Source organism: Helianthus annuus, chromosome 13, assembly GCF_002127325.2.
Source record: "Helianthus annuus cultivar XRQ/B chromosome 13, HanXRQr2.0-SUNRISE, whole genome shotgun sequence".
Taxonomy (NCBI): domain Eukaryota; kingdom Viridiplantae; phylum Streptophyta; class Magnoliopsida; order Asterales; family Asteraceae; genus Helianthus; species Helianthus annuus.
The window spans coordinates 78141115-78168269 of record NC_035445.2 but is presented as its reverse complement, the minus strand read 5'-3'; the positions used below and the strand labels follow the sequence as shown (position 1 = coordinate 78168269).

At 40.6% G+C, this 27155-nt stretch overlaps 2 protein-coding genes across 34 annotated transcripts; both read left to right on the top strand.

Annotated features, from left to right (window-relative positions):
* The first annotated feature begins 16561 nt into the window (after positions 1-16561).
* On the top strand, positions 16562-17778 carry LOC110901099. Its single transcript, XM_022147949.2, has 2 exons — positions 16562-17071; positions 17156-17778. Exons 1-2 carry the CDS (start codon positions 16597-16599, stop codon positions 17776-17778), a joined length of 1098 nt encoding a protein of 365 aa, XP_022003641.2. The 5' UTR covers positions 16562-16596.
* Positions 17779-21927: 4149 nt separating this feature from the next.
* On the top strand, positions 21928-26854 carry LOC110898276. 33 transcript variants are annotated; one of them, XR_004877257.1, is made up of 10 exons: positions 21928-23017; positions 23095-23271; positions 23599-23692; positions 23799-23852; positions 24066-24123; positions 24333-24889; positions 25031-25290; positions 25835-25915; positions 26004-26132; positions 26391-26854. XR_004877257.1 is itself a non-coding variant. In XM_035982000.1 (5 exons), exons 3-5 carry the CDS (start codon positions 25889-25891, stop codon positions 26718-26720), a joined length of 486 nt encoding a protein of 161 aa, XP_035837893.1. In that variant the 5' UTR covers positions 23020-23271; positions 24066-24123; positions 24341-25888; the 3' UTR covers positions 26721-26854. The 33 variants fall into 33 exon arrangements, 5 of the variants coding, with proteins under 5 accessions (XP_035837893.1, XP_035837892.1, XP_035837896.1 ...); XR_004877250.1 differs by having other exon boundaries at positions 23606-23692; positions 25031-25915; XR_004877246.1 differs by having other exon boundaries at positions 25031-25915.
* Positions 26855-27155: the final 301 nt, after the last annotated feature.

Sequence of the window (27155 nt, the reverse complement as noted above, 5' to 3'; positions counted from 1 at the left end):
AGTCAACAACTAGTTGAGCGAGTTCACAGTTAATAGTTCATTAATAGTATAGTGTGAGTAGTAGTATGTTCATTCGTTATGTCATGTATCGTATTAGTTTCCATCGCGGCCTCCCAGGCAGGTATGCGAAGATATTAGGGAATGTTTTTCCCAAGTATTCTAGACTAGGTTTATTTGTATCGCGGCCTCCCAGGCAGGTGTGCGAAGATTAGTAAATTTAGTTCGCGGCCTTCCTAAGGCAGGTGTGCGAAGTCAGTCATAATATCGCGGCCAACCCTTGGCAGGTGTGCGAAGATCAGTTCAATAAGTGTTACTAGTCTAGCCGTATCCTATCGTTAGGTTCTATCATCTGAGTATATACAATAAGCCATCCAATCCCATTCCCACCCGGGAACCCCATGCCTTGGCTGTGTGAACTCACCTTGGGTTTGCTCGGTATGCTAAGTATGTGCTCGAAGTAAATCAATCACGTCCTAGGGTATGCACGTATACACAATCAGTTTGTATTCATTTTGTTCCCGTATAGACATATCACCAAGTAGCACATTGCACGTATTCAAGATTATGCAAGTCATGTTCATCATTTAACAGCAGTTAGTTAATACAGTTAACTTCTAACAGAGTCTAACTAGGTTACTGTGCAAGTTATCCAAGTTAACGAATTACAGGTCGGCGAAACATATTCTGTTTCGTCGACTTCCCTTGGCGAAACACCAGTTTATTTCGTCAATTTCCGTTTGGCGAATCAGAGTTGTGATTCGTTGACTGCCCTTGGCGAAACACATCCTGTTTCGCCGAGGGTCCTGTTTCGCCAACACGTCAGTTACGTCAATAATCAGTTATAGTTTTTGCAGGAAACCCTAGTCGTTCTAGAACAGCCGTCAATCTCAACTATCAATCATACGGAACTCAATACGCACATATCATCATCATCATACAGATTCATCATAAGGAAATCGTTCAATACCGCACATCATCATCAAATTACACATGATCAGCAAGATACAAATATGTAAGTGGATTCATGACATTTAACATTTAACATTTAACATGTATTTGATCCATATTACATCCCTAAGTTTTGCAACATCAGACCGACACTAAAGACCAAAGCCTAGTCAACACCATCAACCAAAACACGGTCATTATCTAGCATGATCCTTCATGGTTTCAAACAAGAACAGTAATGGATGATATAGGCAAGCAATCACACATAGAGGAACACTAACCGTAACGAACAGGGAAGCAACTAGATCGGTTCGAGACTTCGGGTGTGACAACCCGAATAATTAAGGTTAGCACTACTTTAAAATGCTGCAACTTTTGGCATGTGTCTTTACGTTTATTGGTTCGCTTCACACATATCTGATTGTTTTCGTATGTGTAACTGATTAACTATATGAAATTGTTAAATGTTAATGCGCCGTTCAACCGAGTTAGAAAACCGAACGGGTTGGGCCGCGTGTAGTCACGTACGTTTGGGCAGGCCCATTACACATCTTGTGTGTTTTCCAAAAGAACTCGACCCACTTGCTAATGGAAAAGCTTAGCCCACTTGCTAATTTATTTGGTCACCGGCCCACTCAGATGATTGGGTATCTTATTTAAAGGCTACCGGCCCGCTTAGAGGGTTGGATATTTTATTTAAGGGTTACGTACCCTCTTGTATAACTCACAACATTACCCTACTTTTGTTCCAATTGAAGACGGCAGCCCCTTGATACCTCTTAGTTCCGATCAAATTAGTGGTTAGTAAAACCATATCTATGTTAATTATTACTTGATGAGTGTGCTTTCTTTTATATGATTCTGATGTAACCTGGTGTGTTGTGATAGATTATATTTATGTTAGGGCTATATACATTATAAACCATGATGAATGCTAGTAGGCGAAGTAACAAAACTGGTTGAAATAATTTAATGAATGCTAGCGATGAGTTGATGATGATGTTTCGATGATACCATGTATGATAATGTTTTGCATGATCATGTAACACAAATGATGGAATAGTTAAAATATATTAGTGTTAGCCTATGTCAATTGTGTGGTCCAATCATATTCAAGATGTGTGAATTTTGCATTAGGAGTGCATGTGCTAGTAATTGGGATGGCAGCCACTAACTCCTTTTGGTCAAATGATATTTGTGGGCATATAACCATTGTCGGCCATCATGCTTTATTTGATCCCTAACTGTCCAAAACTCATTTAATGAAGGTGTTAGGTGGGTTCGAGCATTGGGTGAGTACTCGGCGGGGGTGTGATTTGACTTAGGGTATTAGATGAATACTTGATTAACTAACCTTTGATCATAAATGGCTCTGAATACCTACACGAATACCCAGTGAGTGGACAATAAATACATGAAAGTGCACAATGGTTTTGAATCCATGTGGGGGGAGGGGCGTAATGATGATGTCCGGAGTGGTAATGTGGTATTGATAACTGATTGTATGCCGGATGTGTGGGTCGAGGATAATGATAATGTTATTCGCTCGCTTGATGATTAAACAGTTAATTTGCTGAAACACTTAGGCGATTAGGATCACTTGTTGTTCACGACGAAACCTTGAGTTTTGCCACACATGGTGTTGTGATTGTATGATGCATGAATGTGAGCCTGCTATGTCGATATGTATGAATGCACGACTCTGACTAGGACTATGAGCGCCTATAGGAGAGATTGTGTGTCATGAAATTGTGGTGATGTTCCCAACGTCCGATCAGTATGTTGATGAAAGGATACGATGATGATATGTTTTGACTGTTTGCTTATGTGCTAATTGTGTTGGGACCTTTTGGACTTCACACACACTTATTTTGTTTGGGCTATGAGTTTTGGTGAAACAAACTTGCATGATAAGAACGGCTTACACGAATAAATGGGCTGTGTAGATGATCTGTAGATGAACTACATGTTTATTCAATGAACACATGATGTATGTTAAGAGGTGGGTTTGCATGAATGAATGTGACAATTAGCATGGCCATATGTTGTGTCATTTGCATAGTATATATAGAGGTTGTATGAATTGGAACTACAAAACTGATAGATAATGATAACCATGCTAGGATTGATCGAGCAACGGTAAACGCGTAACTAATCTTACCGAGCAAACCAAAGGTGAGTTCACTACATTCGAGCATGCGTCCCAGTGGTTGGGGACAGTCAGTGGGTATCCCGTGGAGGGATAAGTCTTTTGGGTAAAACGGGTATATTGGTTAATATTCTCACCTATCATTCTTGTAAGTCCCTTATTATGTTACCTGGAGGGTAACGGGTATTAGTTGGTAGCGCTACTTAGGTTTGGCACCCTCACACCGCTCCTAGAAAGGACGGATGTGAACTAATGACCCAGTCGTGGCCCAGTACTAGATAGGAGTACGTGGGAAGGGCAGTCATGTATTTCAGGAGCCGTCTTGTTCGGAATTGAGATATTAACAATATTACTTGCATTGGTTGTTGAATTGTTTTACATACAACTGGTAACAAACGTTTTCTAAAACTGTGAACTCACCAGCTTTGTCTGATACACTTGTTACATGCTCGCAGGTCGTTAGGTGATTGGGACAGGAGCTTGTTGGCTGGAGAGCAAGAGTGGTCATGGTCATGCTGAGGACTTGCTTATCAAACATTTATTTATTATGATCGTTTAGTATTTACTTTATGATATCTTTACGCTTCCGCTGAACTTATGGTTTTGGATAACATATGGTTGAGATTTCAGTATTATTAAACAATGGAACTTCATTTTAAACTTGTGGTTCAATGTAATTAGTGGCTCATTGCTAGTGGTCACACGCCTAACAGGGACACTCCCTAGGTGGTAATTTGAGGGTGTGACAGTTTGGTATCAGAGCCACTGGTTATAGTGAACTTGGTTTTAAAATGTTTTATAAAACCAGACTATAACTGAACTGATCCGACATTGACCATGACACTCAGCTCCAGGCAGCAAGGTTCGTCTCTTATTTACTATTGCATAGCATATTTAGTACATACTCATGATTAGTATCACACTCAAACGCACACTTGACATTACAATACGAATTTTTATGCTATCGGTCTATGCTACATGTTTTAAGAGTGCGACTCTTCTTGAACTTTCATGATCTATGTTATGGCGTCATCTGTCTTGCTGCTTGAATTTGGGGAAACCTTTTAGCACGAGTTGGGAGGAACTGAGACAAACATGCAAATTTGGTTATTATTATGGGTGCACACATAATAACAACGTGGGGTGCATGTGAGTCCCAGTAATTCTCGACTAGTGTGAAAAAGGAATTCCGCGTTGTTAGTCAATCTTGTATTAGAACGTCGAAAACTGTGAATACCATAGCAATACTTGACATCTACTTGAACTTGTCTGTTAATTCGTTCCTTTTTCCCATATTTATAGAATCATGAACGAACGTGGTGGAGGCCGTCGTGGTGGACATGGTGGAGGCCGCGGTGGTGGACGTGGCCATATTGCTATGACTCAGGCTGAGTTAACCGATCTCATTAACACTCGCGTGGATGAAGCCTTAGCGGCTTATCAGGCTGGTACGATGTGTACCAAACATTCTTTATCCTTGAGTCGCATGCTTGAGTCTTACCCATTTGTTTTATGTTTTTTTTTCGTTAATAGGCCAACAGGTGCAACAGAATCCGCACCATCCGCCTGTTTGCACGTTTAAAACCTTCATGGATTGTAAGCCGCAGACCTTCAGTGGGACAGAAGGGGCTGTAGGACTCTTGCGCTGGTTCGAAAAGGCAGAGTCCGTATTCGCGATGTATAACTGTCCGGTTGGGGACATAGTGAAATTTACTGCGGGCACGCTCGAAGATGGTGCCCTGACCTGGTGGAATGCCCAGGTTCAGCTGTTAGGCATCGAGGTGGCGAACGCCACTACGTGGGATGACTTTAAAGAGTTGATGAGGGAGGAATACTGTCCTCGTGATGAAATACAGAAACTAGAAAACGAGTATTATGATCTGAAAATGGTGGGATCCGAGATTGAAGCATACGTGAAGCGGTCGTATGAGTTGGCTGACTTGTGTCCGAATTTGTCTCGACCTATGCCTCGAAGAATTGAGTTGTTTATCAAGGGATTACCTCCACGGGTGAAGGGTTTGGTTACTGCGGCAAACCTTAATAATTTAACTCAGATTGTCCGTTTGGCTCACAAGATCGTTGATCAAGAGGTGGAGAGCAATTCACTGCCACCACGTATTTCCAGTACTACTACAGCTGCTACTACTTCCACTGCACCTGCTGCTGATAGCAAACGTAAGTGGAACGATATGGACAAGGGGTCCAACTCCGCACAGCCTCAGAAGAGGACGGATACTGGCAGCAGCCGCAGTTTCAGCCAGTCATCGTCAGTGAATCAAAACCAGAGTAACAAGTCAGGGCAGGGATCATATGCGGGGAAGCTACCTTTGTGCAACAAGTGTAACTATCATCACAAGGGACAGTGTGCTCGGATTTGTCATCGGTGTAACCGATAAGGGCATGTGGCTAGGGATTGTAGGGCTACACTTCCAGCTCAGCAGCAGCCATCACAGCAGTCGGGTAGACAACAGACTCAGCAGAACCAGGGTACTCAAAAAGGGTGTTATCAGTGTGGGGCCGAGGGGCACTTCAAGCGAGACTGCCCTCAACTGAAGCAGAACACAGGGGGTAACACCGGGAATAACAATGCAGGAAACAATGGGGGTAATGTTGCGCGTGGGCGCGGGTTTGTGTTAGGAGCGGGGGAAGCGCGGAACGACGGCAATGTGGTTACTGGTACATTTTCAGTAAACGGCGTATTTGCTTCTATTTTATTTGACTCTGGTGCCGATTGGAGTTATGTGTCTTTGGGGTTCAGTTCTCAGTTAGGGTTAAGTCCTACACCTCTCGTAATGAAACACGTAGTAGAGATAGAAAATGGTAAAACAATCGAAGCTTCGCATGTCCTAGTTGGGTGTAAACTCGATCTTCTGGGTCAAGTATTCGACATTGACCTACTTCCCATTACTCTTGGAAGCTTCGACGTGATTATCGGTATGGACTGGTTGTCCAAGTATCAGGCGGAGATTCTCTGTAAGGAGAAAATCGTACGTGTCCCCCTTCCTGGTGGAGAATCTTTATCGGTTCAGGGTCATCGCAGTGGGACCCCAGTTAGTATTGTTTCAGCAATGAAGGCTCAGAAGTATCTGCGTAAGGGCTATCCTGCTATTTTAGCCCTTGTCACTGATTCACAGTCTGATGAAAGGAAGATTGAGGATCTTCCAGTTGTTCGTGAATTTCCTGACGTATTTCCTGGGGAACTCCCTGGTTTACCTCCACATCGTCAGGTGGAATTCCGATCGACCTCGCCCCAGCGGCAACCCCGATTGCTCGTGCTCCTTATCGTCTTGCGCCAGGAGAACTGCAGGAATTGTCAAACCAACTCCAAGAGCTGTTGGATAGGGGTTTCATCCGACCTAGCTCTTCCCCCTGGGGAGCCCCAGTCCTATTTGTGAAGAAGAAGGATGGGTCTTTTTGGATGTGTATAGATTATCGCGAGCTCAACAAGGTGACGGTCAAAAACCGTTATCCTTTGCCTCGTATTGACGACCTGTTTGACCAGCTGCAAGGGTCAAGTTTTTATTAAAAAATCGACTTAAGGTCGGGATATCATCAGGTGCGAGTCAGAGAGGAAGACGTTCCCAAAACAGCGTTTCGGACGCGATACGGTCACTATGAGTTCTTGGTTATGCCATTCGGGTTGACCAACGCACCAGCGGTCTTCATGGATCTCATGAACCGCGTGTGCAAGCCATACCTTGACGACTTCGTTATCGTTTTTATCGACGACATTCTAATTTATTCCAAGAAAAAGGAGGATCATGAGCGGCATCTACGCCTTATCCTAGAACTCCTGAGGAGGGAGCAGTTGTACGCGAAATTTTCTAAGTGTGATTTTTGGATATGGGAGGTACATTTTCTGGGGCATATAGTTAATGAGATGGGCATACATGTGGATCCTGCCAAGATCGACGCCATTAGAAATTAGGCGGCACCAAAGAATCCTTCGGAGGTGCGGCAATTTCTCGGTCTAGCAGGGTATTATCGTCGTTTTATTCAGAACTTCTCGAAGATTGCTCAGCCACTCACCTCATTAACACAGAAGAAGGTTGTTTACTCTTGGGGAACGAAACAGGAGGATGCTTTCCAGCTTTTGAAACAAAAATTATGTGGCGCGCCAATTCTATCTCTACCAGATGGTACCGAGGATTTTGTGGTTTATTGTGATGCTTCGATTCAGGGTCTCGGTTGCGTGTTGATGCAACGCGAGAAGGTGATAGCTTACGCTTCTCGACAGTTGAAAGTACACGAGAAGAATTACACGACACACGACTTGGAGTTAGGAGCAGTGGTCTTTGCACTGAAGATTTGGAGGCATTATCTGTACGGTATGAAATGCACCATCTATACGGATCACAAGAGCCTTCAACATATCTTCGACCAGAAAGAATTGAATATGCGTCAGCGTCGTTGGGTAGAGTTGTTCAATGATTACGAGTGTGCCATCAAGTATCACCCAGGTAAAGCTAACGTTGTAGCAGATGCTCTTAGCCGCAAGGAAACGAAGCCGAAGCGTGTTCTTGCTCTACAGCTTACTATTCACTCTGATCTACCCACACGGATTTATTCAGCTCAGGTCGAGGCCTTAAAGGTTGGAAACATTGAAGCAGAGGGCTTGCGTGGTATGAACAAGAAGTTCGAGCAAAAGTCTGATGGCATTTACTATTTTATGGGGAGATTATGGGTTCCTCTGTTTGGCGATCTCCGCAAACTTGTGATGGATGAAGCGCATAAGTCTCGATACTCTGTTCACCCGGGGTCTGATAAGATGTATCAGGATCTCAAAGTCTTGTATTGGTGGCCGAATATGAAAGCTATCATCGCAACATACGTGAGTAAGTGCTTGACTTGTTCTAGAGTCAAAGCAGAGTACCAGAAACCTTCGGGTCTGCTCCAGCAGCCAGAGATACCCATGTGTAAATGGGAACAGATCGCCATGGATTTCGTTACGGGATTACCGAGAACGCAGGCTGGGAACGATACTATTTGGGTGATTGTCGACCGTCTCACGAAGTCAGCACACTTTCTGGCAATCAAGGAAACAGATAAGTACTCACAGCTGGCAGCAGTTTATCTTAAGGAGGTTGTATCAAGGCACGGGGTACCAACTTCTATCATTTCAGATCGAGATCCGCGTTTTACTTCTGAGTTATCGCAAGCTATGCACAAATCGTTTGGTTCACGCCTCGACATGAGTACTGCTTATCACCCACAGACGGATGGTCAGAGTGAGCGCACCATTCAGACGCTTGAAGACATGTTGCGGGCATGTGTGATTGATTTTGGGAAAGGATGGGAGAAACATTTGCCATTGATAGAGTTCTCCTACAACAACAGCTATCATACTAGTATTAAGGCAGCTCCGTTCGAAGCATTGTACGGGCGGAAATGTCGTTCTCCTCTCTGTTGGGCCGAAGTGGGAGACAACCAGATTACGGGTCCTGAGCTTGTACTGGAAACTTCAGAGAAGATTGTTCAGAAAAGGAACCGCATGGCAGCAGCGCGTGACCGCCAGAAGAGCTACGCCGACAAGCGTAGCAAACCGTTAGAGTTTGCAGTAGGTGATCGTGTTATGTTGAAAGTTTCACCGTGGAAGGGTGTTGTACGTTTCAGGAAGCGTGGCAAGCTTAATCCGCGATATGTTGGGCCATTCAAAATCCTGGAGCGGATCGGTAAAGTCGCTTACAAGCTTGAGTTACCTGCTGAGTTGGGTAATGTTCACGATGTCTTTCACGTTTCACAGTTGAAGAAGTGTTTGGTTGACGAAACACTAGTTGTACCGTTTCAAGAGCTCAAGATTGATGACAAGCTACAGTTTGTTGAAGAGCCTATTGAGATCATGGATCGGGAGGTCAAGGTACGTAAACGTAGTCGCATTCCGATTGTTAGAGTTCGTTGGAACTCAAGACGTGGACCAGAGTTCACATGGGAGCGGGAGGATCAAATGAAGCTTAAGTATCCTCATCTTTTTCCTAACGACAAGTCTAAACCGGGTGAAACAAGTGAATTTCGGGACGAAATTCCCCTTCAAGTTGGGGATGATGTAACACCCGAGCAAAATCCGCAACAACCTTGACTCCTCACTTCACCCTTTCGTGCCTACTTGTCAAATTTCGGGACGAAATTTCTTTCAAGTTGGGGATGATGTGACAACCCGAATAATTAAGGTTAGCACTACTTTAAAATGCTGCAACTTTTGGCATGTGTCTTTACGTTTATTGGTTCGCTTCACACATATCTGATTGTTTTCGTATGTGTAACTGACTAACTGTGTGAAATTGTTAAATGTTAATGCGCCGTTCAACCGAGTTAGAAAACCGAACGGGTTGGGCCGCGTGCAGTCACGTACGTTTGGGCAGGCCCATTACACATCTTGTGTGTTTTCCAAAAGAACTCGACCCACTTGCTAATGGAAAAGCTTAGCCCACTTGCTAATTTATTTGGTCACCGGCCCACTCAGATGATTGGGTATCTTATTTAAAGGCCACCGGCCCGCTTAGAGGGTTGGATATTTTATTTAAGGGTTACGTACCCTCTTGTATAACTCACAACATTACCCTACTTTTGTTCCAATTGAAGACGGCAGCCCCTTGATACCTCTCAGTTCCGATCAAATTAGTGGTTAGTAAAACCATATCTATGTTAATTATTACTTGATGTGTGTGCTTTCTTTTATATGATTCTGATGTAACCTGGTGTGTTGTGATAGATTATATTTATGTTAGGGCTATATACATTATAAACCATGATGAATGCTAGTAGGCGAAGTAACAAAACTGGTTGAAACCATGATGAATGTTGTGTGTTTTCCAAAAGAACTCGACCCACTTGCTAATGGAAAAGCTTAGCCCACTTGCTAATTTATTTGGTCACCGGCCCACTCAGATGATTGGGTATCTTATTTAAAGGCCACCGGCCCGCTTAGAGGGTTGGATATTTTATTTAAGGGTTACGTACCCTCTTGTATAACTCACAACATTACCCTACTTTTGTTCCAATTGAAGACGGCAGCCCCTTGATACCTCTCAGTTCCGATCAAATTAGTGGTTAGTAAAACCATATCTATGTTAATTATTACTTGATGAGTGTGCTTTCTTTTATATGATTCTGATGTAACCTGGTGTGTTGTGATAGATTATATTTATGTTAGGGCTATATAAATTATAAACCATGATGAATGCTAGTAGGCGAAGTAACAAAACTGGTTAAAATAATTTAATGAATGCTAGCGATGAGTTGATGATGATGTTTCGATGATACCATGTATGATAATGTTTTGCATGATCACGTAACACAAATGATGGAATAGTTAGAATTTATTAGTGTTAGCCTATGTCAATTGTGTGGTCCAATCATATTCAAGATGTGTGAATTGTGCATTAGGAGTGCATGTGCTAGTAATTGGGATGGCAGCCACTAACTCCTTTTGGTCCAATGATATTTGTGGGCATATAACCATTGTCGGCCATCATGCTTTATTTGATCCCTAACTGTCCAAAACTCATATAATGAAGGTGTTAGGTGGGTTCGAGCATTGGGTGAGTAATCGGCGGGGGTGTGATTTGACTTAGGGTATTAGATGAATACTTGATTAACTAACCTTTGATCATAAATGGCTCTGAATACCTACACGAATACCCAGTGAGTGGACAATAAATACATGAAAGTGCACAATGGTTTTGAATCCATGTGGGGGGAGGGGCGTAATGATGATGTCCGGAGTGGTAATGTGGTATTGATAACTGATTGTATGCCGGATGTGTGGGTCGAGGATAATGATAATGTTATTCGCTCGCTTGATGATTAAACAGTAAATTTGCTGAAACACTTAGGCGATTAGGATCACTTGTTGTTCACGACGAAACCTTGAGTTTTGCCACACATGGTGTTGTGATTGTATGATGCATGAATGTGAGCCTGCTATGTCGATATGTATGAATGCACGACTCTGACTAGGACTATGAGCGCCTATAGGAGAGATTGTGCGTCATGAAATTGTGGTGATGTTCCCAACGTCCGATCAGTATGTTGATGAAAGGATACGATGATGATATGTTTTGACTGTTTGCTTATGTGCTAATTGTGTTGGGACCTTTTGGACTTCACACACACTTATTTTGATTGGGCTATGAGTTTTGGTGAAACAAACTTGCATGATAAGAACGGCTTACACGAATAAATGGGCTGTGTAGATGATCTGTAGATGAACTACATGTTTATTCAATGAACACATGATGTATGTTAAGAGGTGGGTTTGCATGAATGAATGTGACAATTAGCATGGCCATATGTTGTGTCATTTGCATAGTATATATAGAGGTTGTATGAATTGGAACTACAAAACTGCTAGATAATGATAACCATGCTAGGATTGATCGAGCAACGGTAAACGCGTAACTAATCTTACCGAGCAAACCAAAGGTGAGTTCACTACATTCGAGCATGCGTCCAAGTGGTTGGGGACAGTCAGTGGGTATCCCGTGGAGGGATAAGTCTTTTGGGTAAAACGGGTATATTGGTTAATATTCTCACCTATCATTCTTGTAAGTCCCTTATTATGTTACCTGGAGGGTAACGGGTATTAGTTGGTAGCGCTACTTAGGTTTGGCACCCTCACACCGCTCCTAGATAGGACGGATGTGAACTAATGACCCAGTCGTGGCCCAGTACTAGATAGGAGTACGTGGGAAGGGCAGTCATGTATTTCAGGAGCCGTCTTGTTCGGAATTGAGATATTAACAATATTACTTGCATTGGTTGTTGAATTGTTTTACATACAACTGGTAACAAACGTTTTCTAAAACTGTGAACTCACCAGCTTTGTCTGATACACTTGTTACATGCTCGCAGGTCGTTAGGTGATTGGGACAGGAGCTTGTTGGCTGGAGAGCAAGAGTGGTCATGGTCATGCTGAGGACTTGCTTATCAAACATTTATTTATTATGATCGTTTAGTATTTACTTTATGATATCTTTACGCTTCCGCTGAACTTATGGTTTTGGATAACATATGGTTGAGATTTCAGTATTATTAAACAATGGAACTTCATTTTAAACTTGTGGTTCAATGTAATTAGTGGCTCATTGCTAGTGGTCACACGCCTAACAGGGACACTCCCTAGGTGGTAATTTGAGGGTGTGACATCGGGGACACTAGGTTGCCGTCAACAGAGAAAGAGAGCCCTAGGGTTTTTCTGATTTCGCTAAAGTGTGACAGAGGAAGTGGTTCCGTATAACTTATACGTGCAAAAGGTACTGGGCCCTTAATGGGCTTGACGAATCTGATGGGCCGGCGAATCACATTTGATTCGTCGAGACTAGGTTTGGCGAAACACACTTGTGTTTCGTCGAGTCACTATTGGCGAATCACCTGATTCGTCGAATCCTAAGTGAGCTTAATTCCGTAATGGGCTTAATCAGTTACAATCTCATGTTACACTTACACAACCAACCACATACTCATGAAATCACAAAACACCTTATCATATCACAACGTGTACATTACAAGTCAACCAAATCAAACAACTAAACAGTAGAAGCAACGGTCAAAGTCAACGTGCATTTAATGCGGAAGTGAAAGTCGAAAGTTCGAGTTGTCACAAGTCACTCGCTGGAGTTTTGTGCGACAACTGGTTCCCCACTAAATTATAGGGGAAATTATATAAAGGTTGTGATTAGACCTGCTATGATGTATGGGACAGAGTATTGGCCCATTAAGAAGGCATAAGCGCGCAAGATGGAGGCAGAAGAAATGAGGATGTTGGGCACACAAGGTTAAACCAGATAAGAAATGAGGACTTTAGGGAAAGGTTAGGAGTAGCTACTATTTCGAATAAGATAAAAGATGGAAGATTGAGATTCTTTGGGCATGTGAAGAGGAGGCAGTTGACAGCACAAGTTAGAGCAGTAGAAGGCTTAACTGTGGAAGGGAGGAGGAGTCGAAGTAGGCCCAAGATGACCTGGGATGAGCGGATTAGGAAAGATTTGCTAGAGTTACACCTCTTTGAGGACATGGTCTAGGATAGGGGTTTATGGAGACGTAGGATTAAGGTTAAGTACTTTTAGGAGTAGGTTCTTTAGGTCTGAGCAGTGGGGTAGAGGCTTAGTTTTCCTTATGGTCTAGGTGGAAATTTTTTTCTTTTTCATATACGCTTAGTAGGAGTCTTGTGATTTGAAATATATGTTCTATTTCACTATGTTTCCTTTCCATCACTTCTTTTGTTATTTAGTAACTCCCTGATTCTTGACTTTTTTAGTTTCTCGCTTGTCAACTATCTGTCTTTGGTGCCGGGGGTCTTTCTGAAAGCAGCCTCTCTACCCTTATGGATAAAGGTAAGGTGTGCCTACATCTCACCATCCCCAAACCCTACTAATAGCTTTGCTATTTGTGGGATTTACTGGGTACGATTTATTGATATATATTATTCTATTTATTTGTTACTTTGGTTTTGTTATCGTTTAGACTTAGTTTTCTTGTTTCATGATAATGTTCAATTTACCCCTATTTTTTATGACTTATTGTCTCGCTACAAAACATGGGTCCTATAAAAACATTTGTATAAATATTTGCATATATAAATTGTATTTATATATTAAATTGCAATCTTGTCATAGTTTAAAGATGCGCACAGTTGTTATAGATCTCTAACGTGTTGTGCTTATCTAGTTTATTATTTTCATACTTGTCTTTTTGTAACATACTAACATCTCTACATATAAACAAATTCATATGAGTTATTCTATATACAAATATAAATTATCATCATTATCGTCTTTTTTTAAAGGTGTGAATTATTCGCGAATGTCGGGATGTCTAGCATACGTTGTGTTAACAGGGTCCGCGCTAGAAAGCCCCCTCGCACTATAGATTATCAATTTAAACCCCTCAATAAGAAACCCCTTGAGACCTAGAGGGAAAAGCTCACCCGGACTCAACATAGGTGAAACTTAAATACCCATGGCCCCCACTAGAGCACCATTATCATCAGTATCGTCTTGCTTCTCTTCTGAAACTTCAAAGAATGAATTTTCTGCGTCTGACACTTGTTAATTCCTCCCTGCTTTTGTAGTTCTATTAGGGTGTACATATTCAGACACCTTATTCCCTAAATCCACACCCTTCTAGACGCCTCGTATAGCCCTATACGAGGCGTATAGGTTTGCTTTTCCCGACCAGCTTCTGCACCTCGTACAACGTCACATCAGTCAACTTATACGGGGAGTCTAGCCCTGTACGAGGGGTCAATACGAAGGTACTTAGACGCCTCGTATAGGTCTATACGAGGCGTCTTGGACTGACCGATTTGACTATGATGAGACTATGCCCGACATGACTTAAAGGCATACGGGGAGTAAAGACCTATACGAGGCGTCTTTAACTCACATAAAATGCAACCTACAGTGCGTTCTTGGTCCACATCCGAGCATTCAACAAACAAACACTCACATTCTGTTTCTTCTTTTATTTGTCTTTGCGTTATTATCATCCCGGAGTGTTGAAATGTCATCATATTGGGACGGCAACTATATCTTCGGGCAGTATTCTAGCGAAAAGTGGGGGCACGAAAGCGTTGCGGTAACAGTTATTAGCGTAAATGTTTTAATTGCTTGTTGTTTTAGTTTATTATTTACTAATGATGATACGGTTGTCTATTTTGGAGGAGTCTGGCGTTCCCGATTCTAATGAGCAAGAGGAGGTTGTGTCTAGTATACAAGGAAAACAAAACAGCCCGTTTCTAGATTTGAACAAGCATCCTCCTGTTAATGAAACAGCCCCTGTAGATGACTCATACCATGCTAGTGGATACGGAGGAGACGGTGGATACGGAGGAGACGGTGGATACGGAGGAGACGGTGGATACGGAGGAGACGGTGGATACGGAGGAGACGGTGGATACGGAGGAGACGGTGGATACGGAGGAGACCGTGGATACGGAGGAGACGGTGGATACGGAGGAGACCGTGGATACGGAGGAGACGGTGGATACGGAGGAGACCGTGGATACGGAGGAAACCGTGGATACGGAGGAGACGGTGGATACGGAGGAGACAGTGGATATGGTGGATACGGTGGATACGGTGGATACGGGGGATACGGTGGATACGGAGGAGACGGTGATCATCAGCAATTCATTTCCCCGGGCACTCCTTATGTTCATCAAAACAATTCGGACGTTGGAGGATATGGTGGTTATGGTGGATATGGTAGATATGGTGGTGAAGCACCTCCGATTCTGGACAGTCTGTACTTAAAAAAGACGGTATAAATTACTATTTTATTATTAATATTTTTATTATTATTATTTTTATTATTATTATTATTATTATTATTATTATTATTATTATTATTATTATTATATTATTATTATTATTATTATTATTATTATTATTATTATTATTGTCGATGTTACAGGTTTTCAACTCCTTAGATGAACTAAAGAAACGGATACAAGAAATAGCAAATGCGGATGGTTTCGTTATTGTCACCCGTCGATCAAAGAAAATCGGGGGAAGAACCGGGAGGGTATGGCTTGAATGTGATCGTGGTGGTGAGCACCAGAGTACAGCAACACTTAGAAAAGCTGGAAGCAAAAAAACCGGTTGCCCGTTTTACCTGCTGGCTGTCCGAAACCACCCGTATGAAACCTGGGAGATAAAAGACGGAACAATTGAACATAACCACGAACTTTGTGAGGACCTGTCGGCCCACGCGTTTGTGCGAAGGTTTACTCCAAGCGAAATGAAACTGATCGAGCAGCTGACAGCTCAAAACATGGAGCCGCGCAAAATATTTCAAACGATAAGGAAGCAGGACCCCGACAGGTTTCATGTTCAGAAAGACGTTCAAAACGTTGTAGCGAAGATTAGAGCCGAACAAAGACAAGGATTGACTCCCATGCAGTCACTAGAAAATGTGCTGATGAACAACGACTTTATTTACGAGACACGGGAAGAACCCGGAACAGAGATCGTAACAGAGATCTTCTTTCTTCATCAGGACTCGAGAGTCATGTGGCGTGCATTCCCCCACGTCATGATGATCGATGCAACGTACAAGACAAACATATACAATATGCCCTTTATCCAGATTGTTGGTATGACGCCTACCAACAAATCGTTTATTATCGTGCATGCCGTTGTTAGTAAAGAACGGGGTGATAACTTTGTGTGGGTGCTTGAGAGGGTTAAGGCAATGTTGGATGAATGTATGGAGCCACGTGTGATTTTAACGGATAGAGACCTAGCCCTTATGGGCGCGTGTGCTAAAGTATTTCCAGACGCATCCAGGCTTCTTTGCAGGTGGCACATACAACAGAATGTTATGAAGCACTGCAAGGGTGCCTTCACAGACGACGACTGGAAGAAATTTATGTGATTCTGGGGGACATTGATTGAGTCTCCATCCATACCCATCTACGACTACCACTTGCGCAACATGCGAAAGCGACTTGTGGAATGCAAACGTTCTAGTAAGTTTTTCTAATAACATACGACTCACCTATGCAAATTTTATTAAATTATTTTTACTTTTTAGGAGTCTTCAAATACGTGTACGATAACTGGCTAAAAGACTATAAGGAGATGTTTGTCTTTGCGTGGACTGATAAGAGGCGCAACTTTGGTAATCGTACTACAAACAGAGTTGAGAGCCAACATGCCAACTTAAAGAGATACGTCGAAGATAGGAGCTCGCTGGACCGTATAGTTGGTTGTGTCCGGGATATAGTTGAGACACAGTTCGGTGAAATAAGGAAAACTTTTCGAGAAAGCATCGAAAAAACAATGAAACACCACAAACACCCGATGTTTCAACACCTACTTGGAAAAGTATCCCACAAAGCCCTTGACTTGTTGCATGGAGAGGCAATTAGGAAGCTAGATGTCTTGGAGCGCTTTAATTCATCATGTGGTTGCCAAATGTGGCACAGCTGTGGGTTGCCCTGTGCTTGTAGGATAGAAAAGTACATGCGTGAAGGTAATAATTGTTGAACGTACAACACTTGTGTGATATATTTCCTTTTTTCATTTTACTTAAACAATATTGTTTTTAACCGTGCAGAGCGTCCGATTCAACTCGAAGACATAGACGTCTTCTGGCGGAAACTTAACTTCCAAAGTTGTAAATTGATAGACGACTCCCTTGACGTGGTCGAAGAGCTAGATGTTGTTAGACAACAATTACAGTCGCACCCCCCAGCTCAGCAAAAAAGCCTGCTTTCAAAGATTAAAGCGGTGTTGACTCCAACGAAATCTACCAAGAAACCACCGGTTGTCCAACAAAATACTCGTGGCCGACCAACAACAAAGCAGGTACAAGAAAGGTTGGACGAGGCCTCTCGTATAGATGAAGAATTGAGGAGAAGCTCCTTCGGTGATGCAAACACGTGCTTTGAAGGTTCACGACAAAGTAAGTACGATAAACCTCGCCACAGCTCGTACGTTCCGTCTCAGGCCTCACAACAGTCGGTTATAAGGTCCCAAAAACCCAAAGCGACCCTAAGCCGTTCAAAGAGTTCTAAGAAGAAAGAGACACGAGATGATCACGGTTTTCCTTTAATCATTGGGGACGAGTACGTGGGAATCATCGAACGGTTTAAGTCTGACATTCCGCCAGTGAGTGGTGTACGACCACAGATCTTTTTTTCCTTTACTGTTTGTTGTATAGGAGGCCGTGCGCGCTAGCACACGGTCTAGCCCAGTACTTCGCCTCCGGCCATCACCGGCAGGAGCGCGGATTTTTGTATGGCGGGGCGTACGTGACCGTCATTGCCCGTTCATTGGGCCTCGTACCACACCAGGACCCACATCTACGGACGCCGGCCATCATGCCGACGCGGATGGGTATGCAGTCGCTATGGGGGATGAGGGTTATCAAGAGGTTCCCCGTTGGCCCGCGGTTTAAAAACCGCGACGGGGGCGTATGGAGAGAGGAGGCCCTACCAGAGCATTTCGAGCCCGTTCATCCTCCTGCAGATCCTGCTGATGTAGTGCCCGTGGAGGACCCTCCGGAGGATCTAGACGGTGCAGCGGAGCCACAGCCACCGCCACCTGCCGGGGCACCTCAGTTTCCACGTCACGTTATTCGAGGTGGTGCCCCAGGAGCTGCGCTACATCCGGATGTACGAGCCAGGCTTGACAGGCTCGACGATTTGGTAGGTTGGCTGGTACGGGCGGAGCAGGATAGACGAGAGAGAGAGGGATTACCCCCGATACCGCTTCCACCGGTTCGAGCACCACATCAGCAGCACCAGCCGCAGCAGCAGCATCAGGATTCAGATTCGGATTTGGATGCATAGACCTGTTGTTGTTTTTATTGTATTATGGATGTACAAACTTATCTTATATATTTTTTGTTATGGATGTAAACAGTTATCTTATATATGTCATATTTATGTTTGTTTTCAGTTATTCGGTTACTTAATGATTGTTGTCTTAAATTTAGATAATACGGAAACAATATAACCCCCTGAATATAATACGGAAACAATATTTGAAAGAAATAAAATTTTAATCGAAAGAATAATATTTAAAAAAGTAAAATGTTAAAAACAATATAATATTTAATCAATATAATATAGCCGATTTTTAAAATAGTTGATTTAATCGATATAAAACAAAAACTTTTTTAAACTTTTTATAGTGTAAAAAACAAAAAAAAAAACAAAACTTTTTTAAAAACCAAAAAAGAACGATTTTTAAAGGCAAATAGTTAATTTTTAAAAAACAAAAACTTTTTATAGTGTAAAAAAGAAAAAAACTTTTTTTAAAACCAAAAAAAATTTCAACAAAAAAACACATCTTCAAAAACTATCCAAAAAACCATACCAAAACCCACCAAAACACCCCTCATTTCAGCCAAAAAAAAAAACCAAACATGGACGCCTCGTATAGCCCTATACCCTGCGTATAGGGTTCCTTAAACAACGTGCCTGACACCCTCTGAGACCCCATCGAATTCAGTGCATGTACGCCTCGTATAGAGCTATACGAGGCGTCTAGGTTTCAAAAAGTGTGAAAATAGGCGCAGGAGGTGTCCAAATAGATCCAGCCTTCTGTTAACAGCTTTGCCATCAATGAACGTGCAAAAACTAGCACCAACCAGTATCACCCTAGAGAGAGGGGACTTTTTGTGACAACCATAAGAATCAGTACACAACGTTCAATAAAGATCTTTTAAGGGTGGGCGGGGTACCCACCGATTTGCAATCGGGGACCCCTCTTGCCGCATAGGTAAGGTGCCGCCAACTCCAGCGGTGAAGAGAGAGAGGGAATAAAACGGTGGGGAGCTGCCGAAGAGGGGGGAGGAGAGAGGGAGAGCTTGACCAATCAAAAGTTTCCTTTTTTTTAAAAAAAAAAAACCAATTCACCTAAGAGGGGAGTGCCGCCATCGAAAAGGGGTATTAGGGGAGTGTTAGAGGGGAGTTGACGTGGCTTATTCTGGTTGGTTACGTGTAAGAGGGGGGACTCACCTATTAGGTGAGCACCCCTTACACCCTAATAGTCTTAAATTTTTATGAACAGTTTAACACAACATTTTAGTCACCCTCAAGTCCATCATTTTCAAGATACTGATTTGTGGTCACCATTTTTTTTTAGAGTAAATTACAAAAACCGTCCTTTATGTATGTTACTTGTTGTAAACTGTTTCCCTTATCTTTAATAATTACAGCAAACGTATTTGATGTTTGCAAACCCTTGCATTGTATATCCTTTAACCCTAACTCAATTAATTTTTGTGGTTAAATCTGATCAAATGAAACCCACATGACGGTATTTTTGTGGTTAAATCTGACCAAATGGACCACACATGAGAGTAAAATGACCAAAATACCCTCATGTGGGGTCAATTTGGTCAGATTTAACCACAAAAAATTAACTGAGTTGGGGCTAAAGGACATAACATGCAAGGGTTTGCAAACATCGAGTATGTTTTCTGTAATTATTGAAGATAAAGAACACAATTTGCAATAAATGACATACATAAAGGACGATTTTTGTAATTTACTCATTTTTTTTAGAAAACCAATTGTGAATAGTGACTTGGACCGTCTTGTGGGGAAATATGTGGCCCTAACAAGCTCAGGTACGATCATAATGTCGTCCTATTTGGACCAGCTTTACGGCCTTGTCTTAATATGATAAACCTCATACCTTGGTTCAGATTCCTTTCCCATATATGGTGCGGTGGTTTGTATCATTTGCCTCAGGCTCTTTTGTTGGCGGGATGTTAGTAACATCATGTTACCCCTTCTTTCAGTTATAGCAATATATTATATTATTTAAATTTTTAATGAGTAATACTTAAAAAGTTGTTAGAAACTTGAAATTATGAATATAGGCAACTGTTAGAATTGTAGTTGGGTACTTGATATATAAAGTTGGATTTGAGTTTAAGTTTAAAATCGAATTTTAGGCATGGTTGCAAAAGTCGCTAGGCGCACCTTAGTCGGTCGATCGGGGAGTTGAGAGTACTCGGGCCTAGGCGGAGAGTATTCGGGGAGTACTCGGACATGTTAAATTATAAAGAAATTAGTTTTCAGAATTTAAATATATGTCAAATAACATAAATTTACTAATATTTATAACAAAATACATGAAAAATTATATAAATTCTTTAATTTAATAGGCATAAAAATTATGTTTTTATTATTTTTTAAGTCAAACACATCCCGAGTTGACCTACTAGATCTGATTTTGGCTGAGGTTGATCGCGTTTGATCGATTCTGAGTAAATAGGTTTTTGGGTGAGGGTGGGGGTTTAGGTTTTTGGGTGAGGGTGGGGGTGGGTGTTTAGTTTTTTTTAGATTTTTTTTAGGTTTTTGGGGGGTGGGGGGGGAGGGTTAGGTTTTTTTTTTTTGGGGGGGGGGGGGGGGGTGGGTGGGGGGGTTAGGTTTTTTTTAGGTTTTTGGGGGTGGGGGGGGGGGTTAGGTTTTTGGGGGTTTTTTGGTGAGGTATAGTTTTTTTTTGGCGGGGGGGGGGGGGGGGGGTTAGGTTTTTGGGTGGTGGTGGGGTGGGGTGGGGGTGGGTGTTTAGGTTTTTGGTGGTGATGTAGTGGGTTTAGTTTTAGGTTATTGGACACTTGTCACTCTATAAATCCTTCTTACACTTCTTACAATTAGAAGCCTTTGTAGAATAACTTGACCCATAACATGTATACTTGATATTTTCAAATATAACAGTGAACCCGGTGAATAATGAGTGTTGGATATCCCGTACATATATCATAGAACTTACAATCAGATGCAAGATTAGAACTGTACCAAACATATGGTCAGCTGTAGATAGGAAGTGAGTGTCTCATGTTGTTTGTTTGGTGGTTTACGTTATCTGTTAATATTTCTAGTACTCCATCTTAGAAATGCAGATTAACATTACATTCAGGGTGGGTAATATGTATATGAGACAAATATAGCTTTGGGTTAGACCTATCGATTACTGGAAACCAGTCACATACGACCATGCCGAATTACCTGTACCAAAACCACACACATTAACATATATCAGATATATATTTTAATTTTAAAATTATACTTCAAAGGCAACTTACAGTTGTTATCGATATTAGTTTGTTAGTTTCATAATTACCATCTTGTAACATCTCTATATAAAGAGATTCATATGACTTATTCAATATACAAAAAACATTCTCATTGTTATCATCTTACTTCTCTTCTTTTGTAACACCCCAAAGTTTAAGTAATGGATCGACTTGATAATTTATTGGATATGTAATAAGAAAAGCCTATTGTGCAAGAATTTATAAAGGCTTTCAAAGGGCATATTGGTAAAACATTGTTAAAACCCTACCAAGGGAAAGGAGTGCCATAGCCTCTTCATAGTGTCATTTGGAAGTTTTTCATTTGGAGTTAGAGAGAGAAAGAGGTTCAAAGAGAGAGAGAACTCCATTTTCACCAGCTTTGATCCTAGAATCACGGTTTTCACGCAAGAGGAGACTCGTAGTTGTGATTCTAACATCCACAAGTATAATAGAAACGAATTACAAGAAAAAAGAGGGAAGTTTAAGCTGACTTGAGCTCGGTTCGTGTGACTTGGTTTCAAAGGTAAAGTTTTACATGAAAGACTAAGTTTACGTGAACCTTTATGCATTAGAAATTGAGAGACAACTATTTCGATTCACTTGGATGCATAAAGTTGGCATCTTCATGTATTTTCATATAATAACCTTTATAGCTGCCAACTCATGTCGGATTAGGGTTTCTCTGAAGGAACATGTACATCTTGCTTGATGCTTATTGTGTGGTTTTTCACGCGAAATTACACATTTCGTCTGTTAACTTTCCAAACGTATAGTATAGCATTTTGTTTAGCAGGGCTTTCCGCATGAATATAATTCACTTAGTTTAGTTATCACTTGACCCCAAGTGAAACCCTACTTCTCGCGCCCCTTCACATTTTGCTTGGAACACAGTTTTCGCATATAGGATTTTCGCGTGAACACTTGAGCGAATAACTTACTTTTCGCGTATGCAACTTTGACAACATTTGACTTAATTTCCGAATTTTACAATCCTTTAGAAATACATTGAAGTAAAGCATAGTATCACATGTGAGTAATTAATCTGACCGTTTTTATACAATTTTGAGGGTTGTGTATACTTGGGAAAGTAAAGTTTCAATAATTTATATATATATATATATATATATCTATATATAAGCATTTCCTATGTCTACAAATGTAATTTACTATCATATTTTTAAGATGGCATACCAAAAGCTAGAATAAATTCCTATATTTTTACACTTTTCTTCCTTTTCTACCCTCATTTTACCACAAATACAAGTTTTGAAGCATCATTTACAAGACAGTAGAAGAAGCCAATATTTGGCTTTATCGTTATAGCCACCTCTTCACTTTCTTTCTTTATGGCAATAAGTGCGATGGTGGCGGTTACAATAGAGGGTACAGTTCATTTCTCATCTTCCTACTCTCTCTATCTTTTCTAATCCAAACTGAAATGATGCGGTTGCTTTGGCCAGGATTCAAACCACGACCCGAAACGTCGGATTCCAGGATCATTGTTCTTCAACCATCACACACCAATCTCCATACCCCTGTAACATGTTATGAATTCAGAAGAGAAACACCTTCAATCCGTGATGTTGTTCTGCGGGTATTCTTGAACTGAGAAGGGATTGTGGGTGCTCCGATCTCAGGTTAGTAGGGTTCCACCATTTGGTTTCAATAAAGGTGGTTGTTGTTGATCGTTGTTTCCAAATTAATACTGCTTATAATTGATCTGAAACTGTTTTACAATTAGGGTTAGGGTTCTTAACTTCTACTCTTTTAGTTTGAATTTGAATTCCTTTTTCTGGCTAATTTCAAATCTGGCTAGATTCAATTTGGTTATATGTATGTGTGTCTGCAAATATACTTTTGAAGCAAGTTATTCTTTAATTGATTTATTTTTATGCAAAATTTGTTTGCAGTTGGTTCTTTTTTCATAGATTGGGGTTATTTATTAAAAGGTGGGTGTAATTTAGGAAATAGGGTAAGGAGCAGTGCAGGCGAATTGGTGCTAAGACTTAGGATCATGAACGGGCTTATTTTGATTCACTTGATTGGGCTCTAGGAAAGGTACAATTAGAATTTGGTGACTGCTATTGGTTTTTTTTTTTTTTTTTTGGTTAAACTTTTACCATAATGTATTAGTTGATGTAAAACATAATATTACTGTTAGTAGCAAGGTGTAGACAAGCCCAGAGGACCTCTTGAGGCACTTCGACCTAAACTACAGGTATTGAAAATGTTTGATGCTCATTGATTTATTATGTTAAAATATAAACTGATCTTTTATTTAACACATTTGAGATCCCGAATAGACCCATTCATTAGGAAACAGGTTTACATTCTGCTCTTCTATTGATGGATCCCCTGCTTGTGGATCAATTACCTGTATACATTGTGTATATCATCATTAAGAGTGTTGACGGTCACGTTTTGTTTCCAGCCAACTCAGCAGCAAACACGATATAGGAATTCACTTTGCGCCCCAAATGATGGACAAGGTGTGTTGTTCAACAGGAACCAAATTCCTTTTAACAAGTTCAATTTCCACATCTGATAAATAAACTATGGTGACTTTTTTAATCAAGTATTTATAAACTGAGTTGACAGACAGACTCCTTCGAACATTTATTATGCTGATTAGATGTGTTCTTTTTTTCTCTTTGGTGTTAACTCTTTATCATAGCTATTTTTAATGTTGTTTATATAGATATGCAGGCAGCAGAGCAAACCCATGAATGACCTCATGAAGCTTGTTAATCATCTCCATTTTTTGTTTCATGAAACAATCCCTACATTACAAATATATTATGATACAAGTATGCAATTTGCATTCTTTTTTTTTTCTTTCAAGTGTTTTTTGTTTCTATTACAAGCACTGAACCTTTTTTTTTATTTTTTTTAAAATTTTCTTTTATTTTTAATTTTTTTAACTGTTCAAATCTTTTTGAATTTTTTTATTTTTTTGCTTTTTTTAAATTTTTTGATTTTTTTTTTATTTTTTTATTTTTTTTTTATAATTTTAGCCTATCATGCCCAAATCTATCTTGACAAAAACCTATCTTGACCTAAACCCATCCTAACCCATTTCTTAATAAACTCATCCTAACCCAAACCCATCCTAACCCATACCCATCCTAACTCATTACCCAAACCTGCCCAACCCACCCATTTTGCCACCCCTACCCTAGACCTGTTAATAATAATGATGGTGGGAGTATTGATGTTGATGTGATCAAGTCTGCGATTCGGAACCCTTACTTTGAGGTATGTTACTCGAAAACTAGGCTTATTTGCCTCGAGAATTCACAATTCACATGCTAAGTATGAATTTGGATGATTTCTTTTGTTATTGTTATCTAGGCGATCAATGATTAAATGCCTAACAGAGATGAGTTATTGATGCAGCTCTGGTGGTAGATGTCTTTATGTAGAGTATACAACCATGTTGGGGAGCTTGCGAAAAAACATTGTGTTTTGGACCTTTGGTTGATTATGGTTTTATAAGTTCTGAATTTCGAGTTTTATTTATGTAGGCAAGGATTTTGAGGAAAACATTAGGGGCGGTATGAGACAGGTTGGCATCTTATGTGCTAATGCACTTGTTGCTTTACAAGAAAATGTCCAAAACCTTGTGACTGATCACAAAAATGCCAAGACTTTAGCTGGTAACAAAGCATTTCTTTATAAAAATTGTTTATCTAATTATCTCATTCAGCAACACTTTAAGCTTTAGCTGGTAATAAAGCATTTCTTTTTATGCTTTGATTTAGTATATTTTGTAAATATTAACTTTTCTTTTGAGCTTGGGATTGATATGAAACAAGGGTTAGTCTTAATTTTAGGAAAATATGCTATTGCTAAAACCTTTGGTGCCTGATAAAGCAATAGCTAGCTCTTGTTGTATTTGACATGCAGCTTAGTCTTAATTTCTTCTTATGATATCTGTCAGCATTTAGAGGCCATTGAACTTTGTTTGCCAGTTTAAAGCCAAGGCTCCTTACGGGGCCATTCGAATTCGGCAAATATACTGAAAACACCAGTCCTCGTTGTATTCCTTATCATCTGTATTTGCTGCTTAAGGAAGCAGTTGATATCATGAAGCCTTCTGAGTTGCACAGCAACACCTATAATGTTACTAAATTGAAAAGGGTTGAGAAAAAAATTTGTTTTTCTTTTTTTTTTGCAACTACTTCCACTCGCATCTGCCAGTTGGCTGGAAATAGTATGCCTTTTTCTTTTTTCTAAATCGGCTATCATCGGAGAATGGACCGGAGATGGTGGCGAGCACAGGTAGCTAGCTAGATCACATAATCCTACCTGATCTTTGATAAAACATTCAAGCATTTTCATAATTTGTTTCACTCAACTACATATTCAGGCTTTGCGCTATCTTATGAGGTTCCAAACAGAGCACACATGTGGTTTACTAAATGTAGCTCGACACCTGACATTTGGATGGGAAGCTGCCGAGTTAGTTCACTCAATGCGTATCTCAGAATATTTCGAGGTTTGTTGAATTTTCATTGCTCATCATTAGTCAGTTATGTATTTATAAATACGGTTCGTGTGGAGGTAGTTTGGACCTTATGTGTGCACTGTGCAGGGGCACTTTGGTCATTTATTATGAAAGTGACCAAAGTGCCCCTGCACATATAAGGTCCAAACTACCCCTACACAAACCATATATATACATAACTGACTAATACTCGTCTACGGTATTCCTTTTGTTATGCGATTGTTATTGACATATAGCTAATAATTTCAGGAAAAAACGATTCATTCTAGATCCGCGATCGAAGAGTACGTGTGGTCAAATCACGAGACATGGACGCCAAGGCCGTTGCTAAGTGTGCACGTAAGGATGGGAGACAAGGCATGTGAAACGAAGGTGGTTCAGTTTGAAGAATACACGCGTCTCGCCAACCGGATTAGAAACCGTTTCCCTTATCTGAATGGAATCTGGCTCTCAACCAAGATACAAGAAGTTATCGATAAAACAAAGTTATATGCAAATTGGAACTTTTACTACTCAAACGTGAGACGGCCTTTTGGTAATTTTGATAGGCTGTTATTTGACACTCGATCGTCAACATGAGACGTGTCTATAAGTAAATGTTTGTCTCAACTTAACTAAAACCATATATAGTTACCTATCTTTATTATAAATAGTCCTTTTGTAGTCATTTGGTAAAATAGTAAATGAGGTAGGTAAAAAAGGTTTTCACGTAATTAGTTATATCTATTCTTCACTTAAAAACATGCTTAGAGTAGTAGGACTTCAACATTTTATACTTGTGTTTGACAAAAATTCCTGTTGATTTTGCATTGTCATGATTTTGACAAAAATTCCTGTTAATTTTGCATTGTCATGATATAATATGTAAAAGAAAATTTCTATATTGTTCTAAAACCACCTACAGTAATTTTTTTAATATTATTCATCGAACCATTCTTGAATATTTACATTACAACGAACAGTTTTTATAAATGTATATATAATGAATATTTAATCTACCATAAATCATACTTA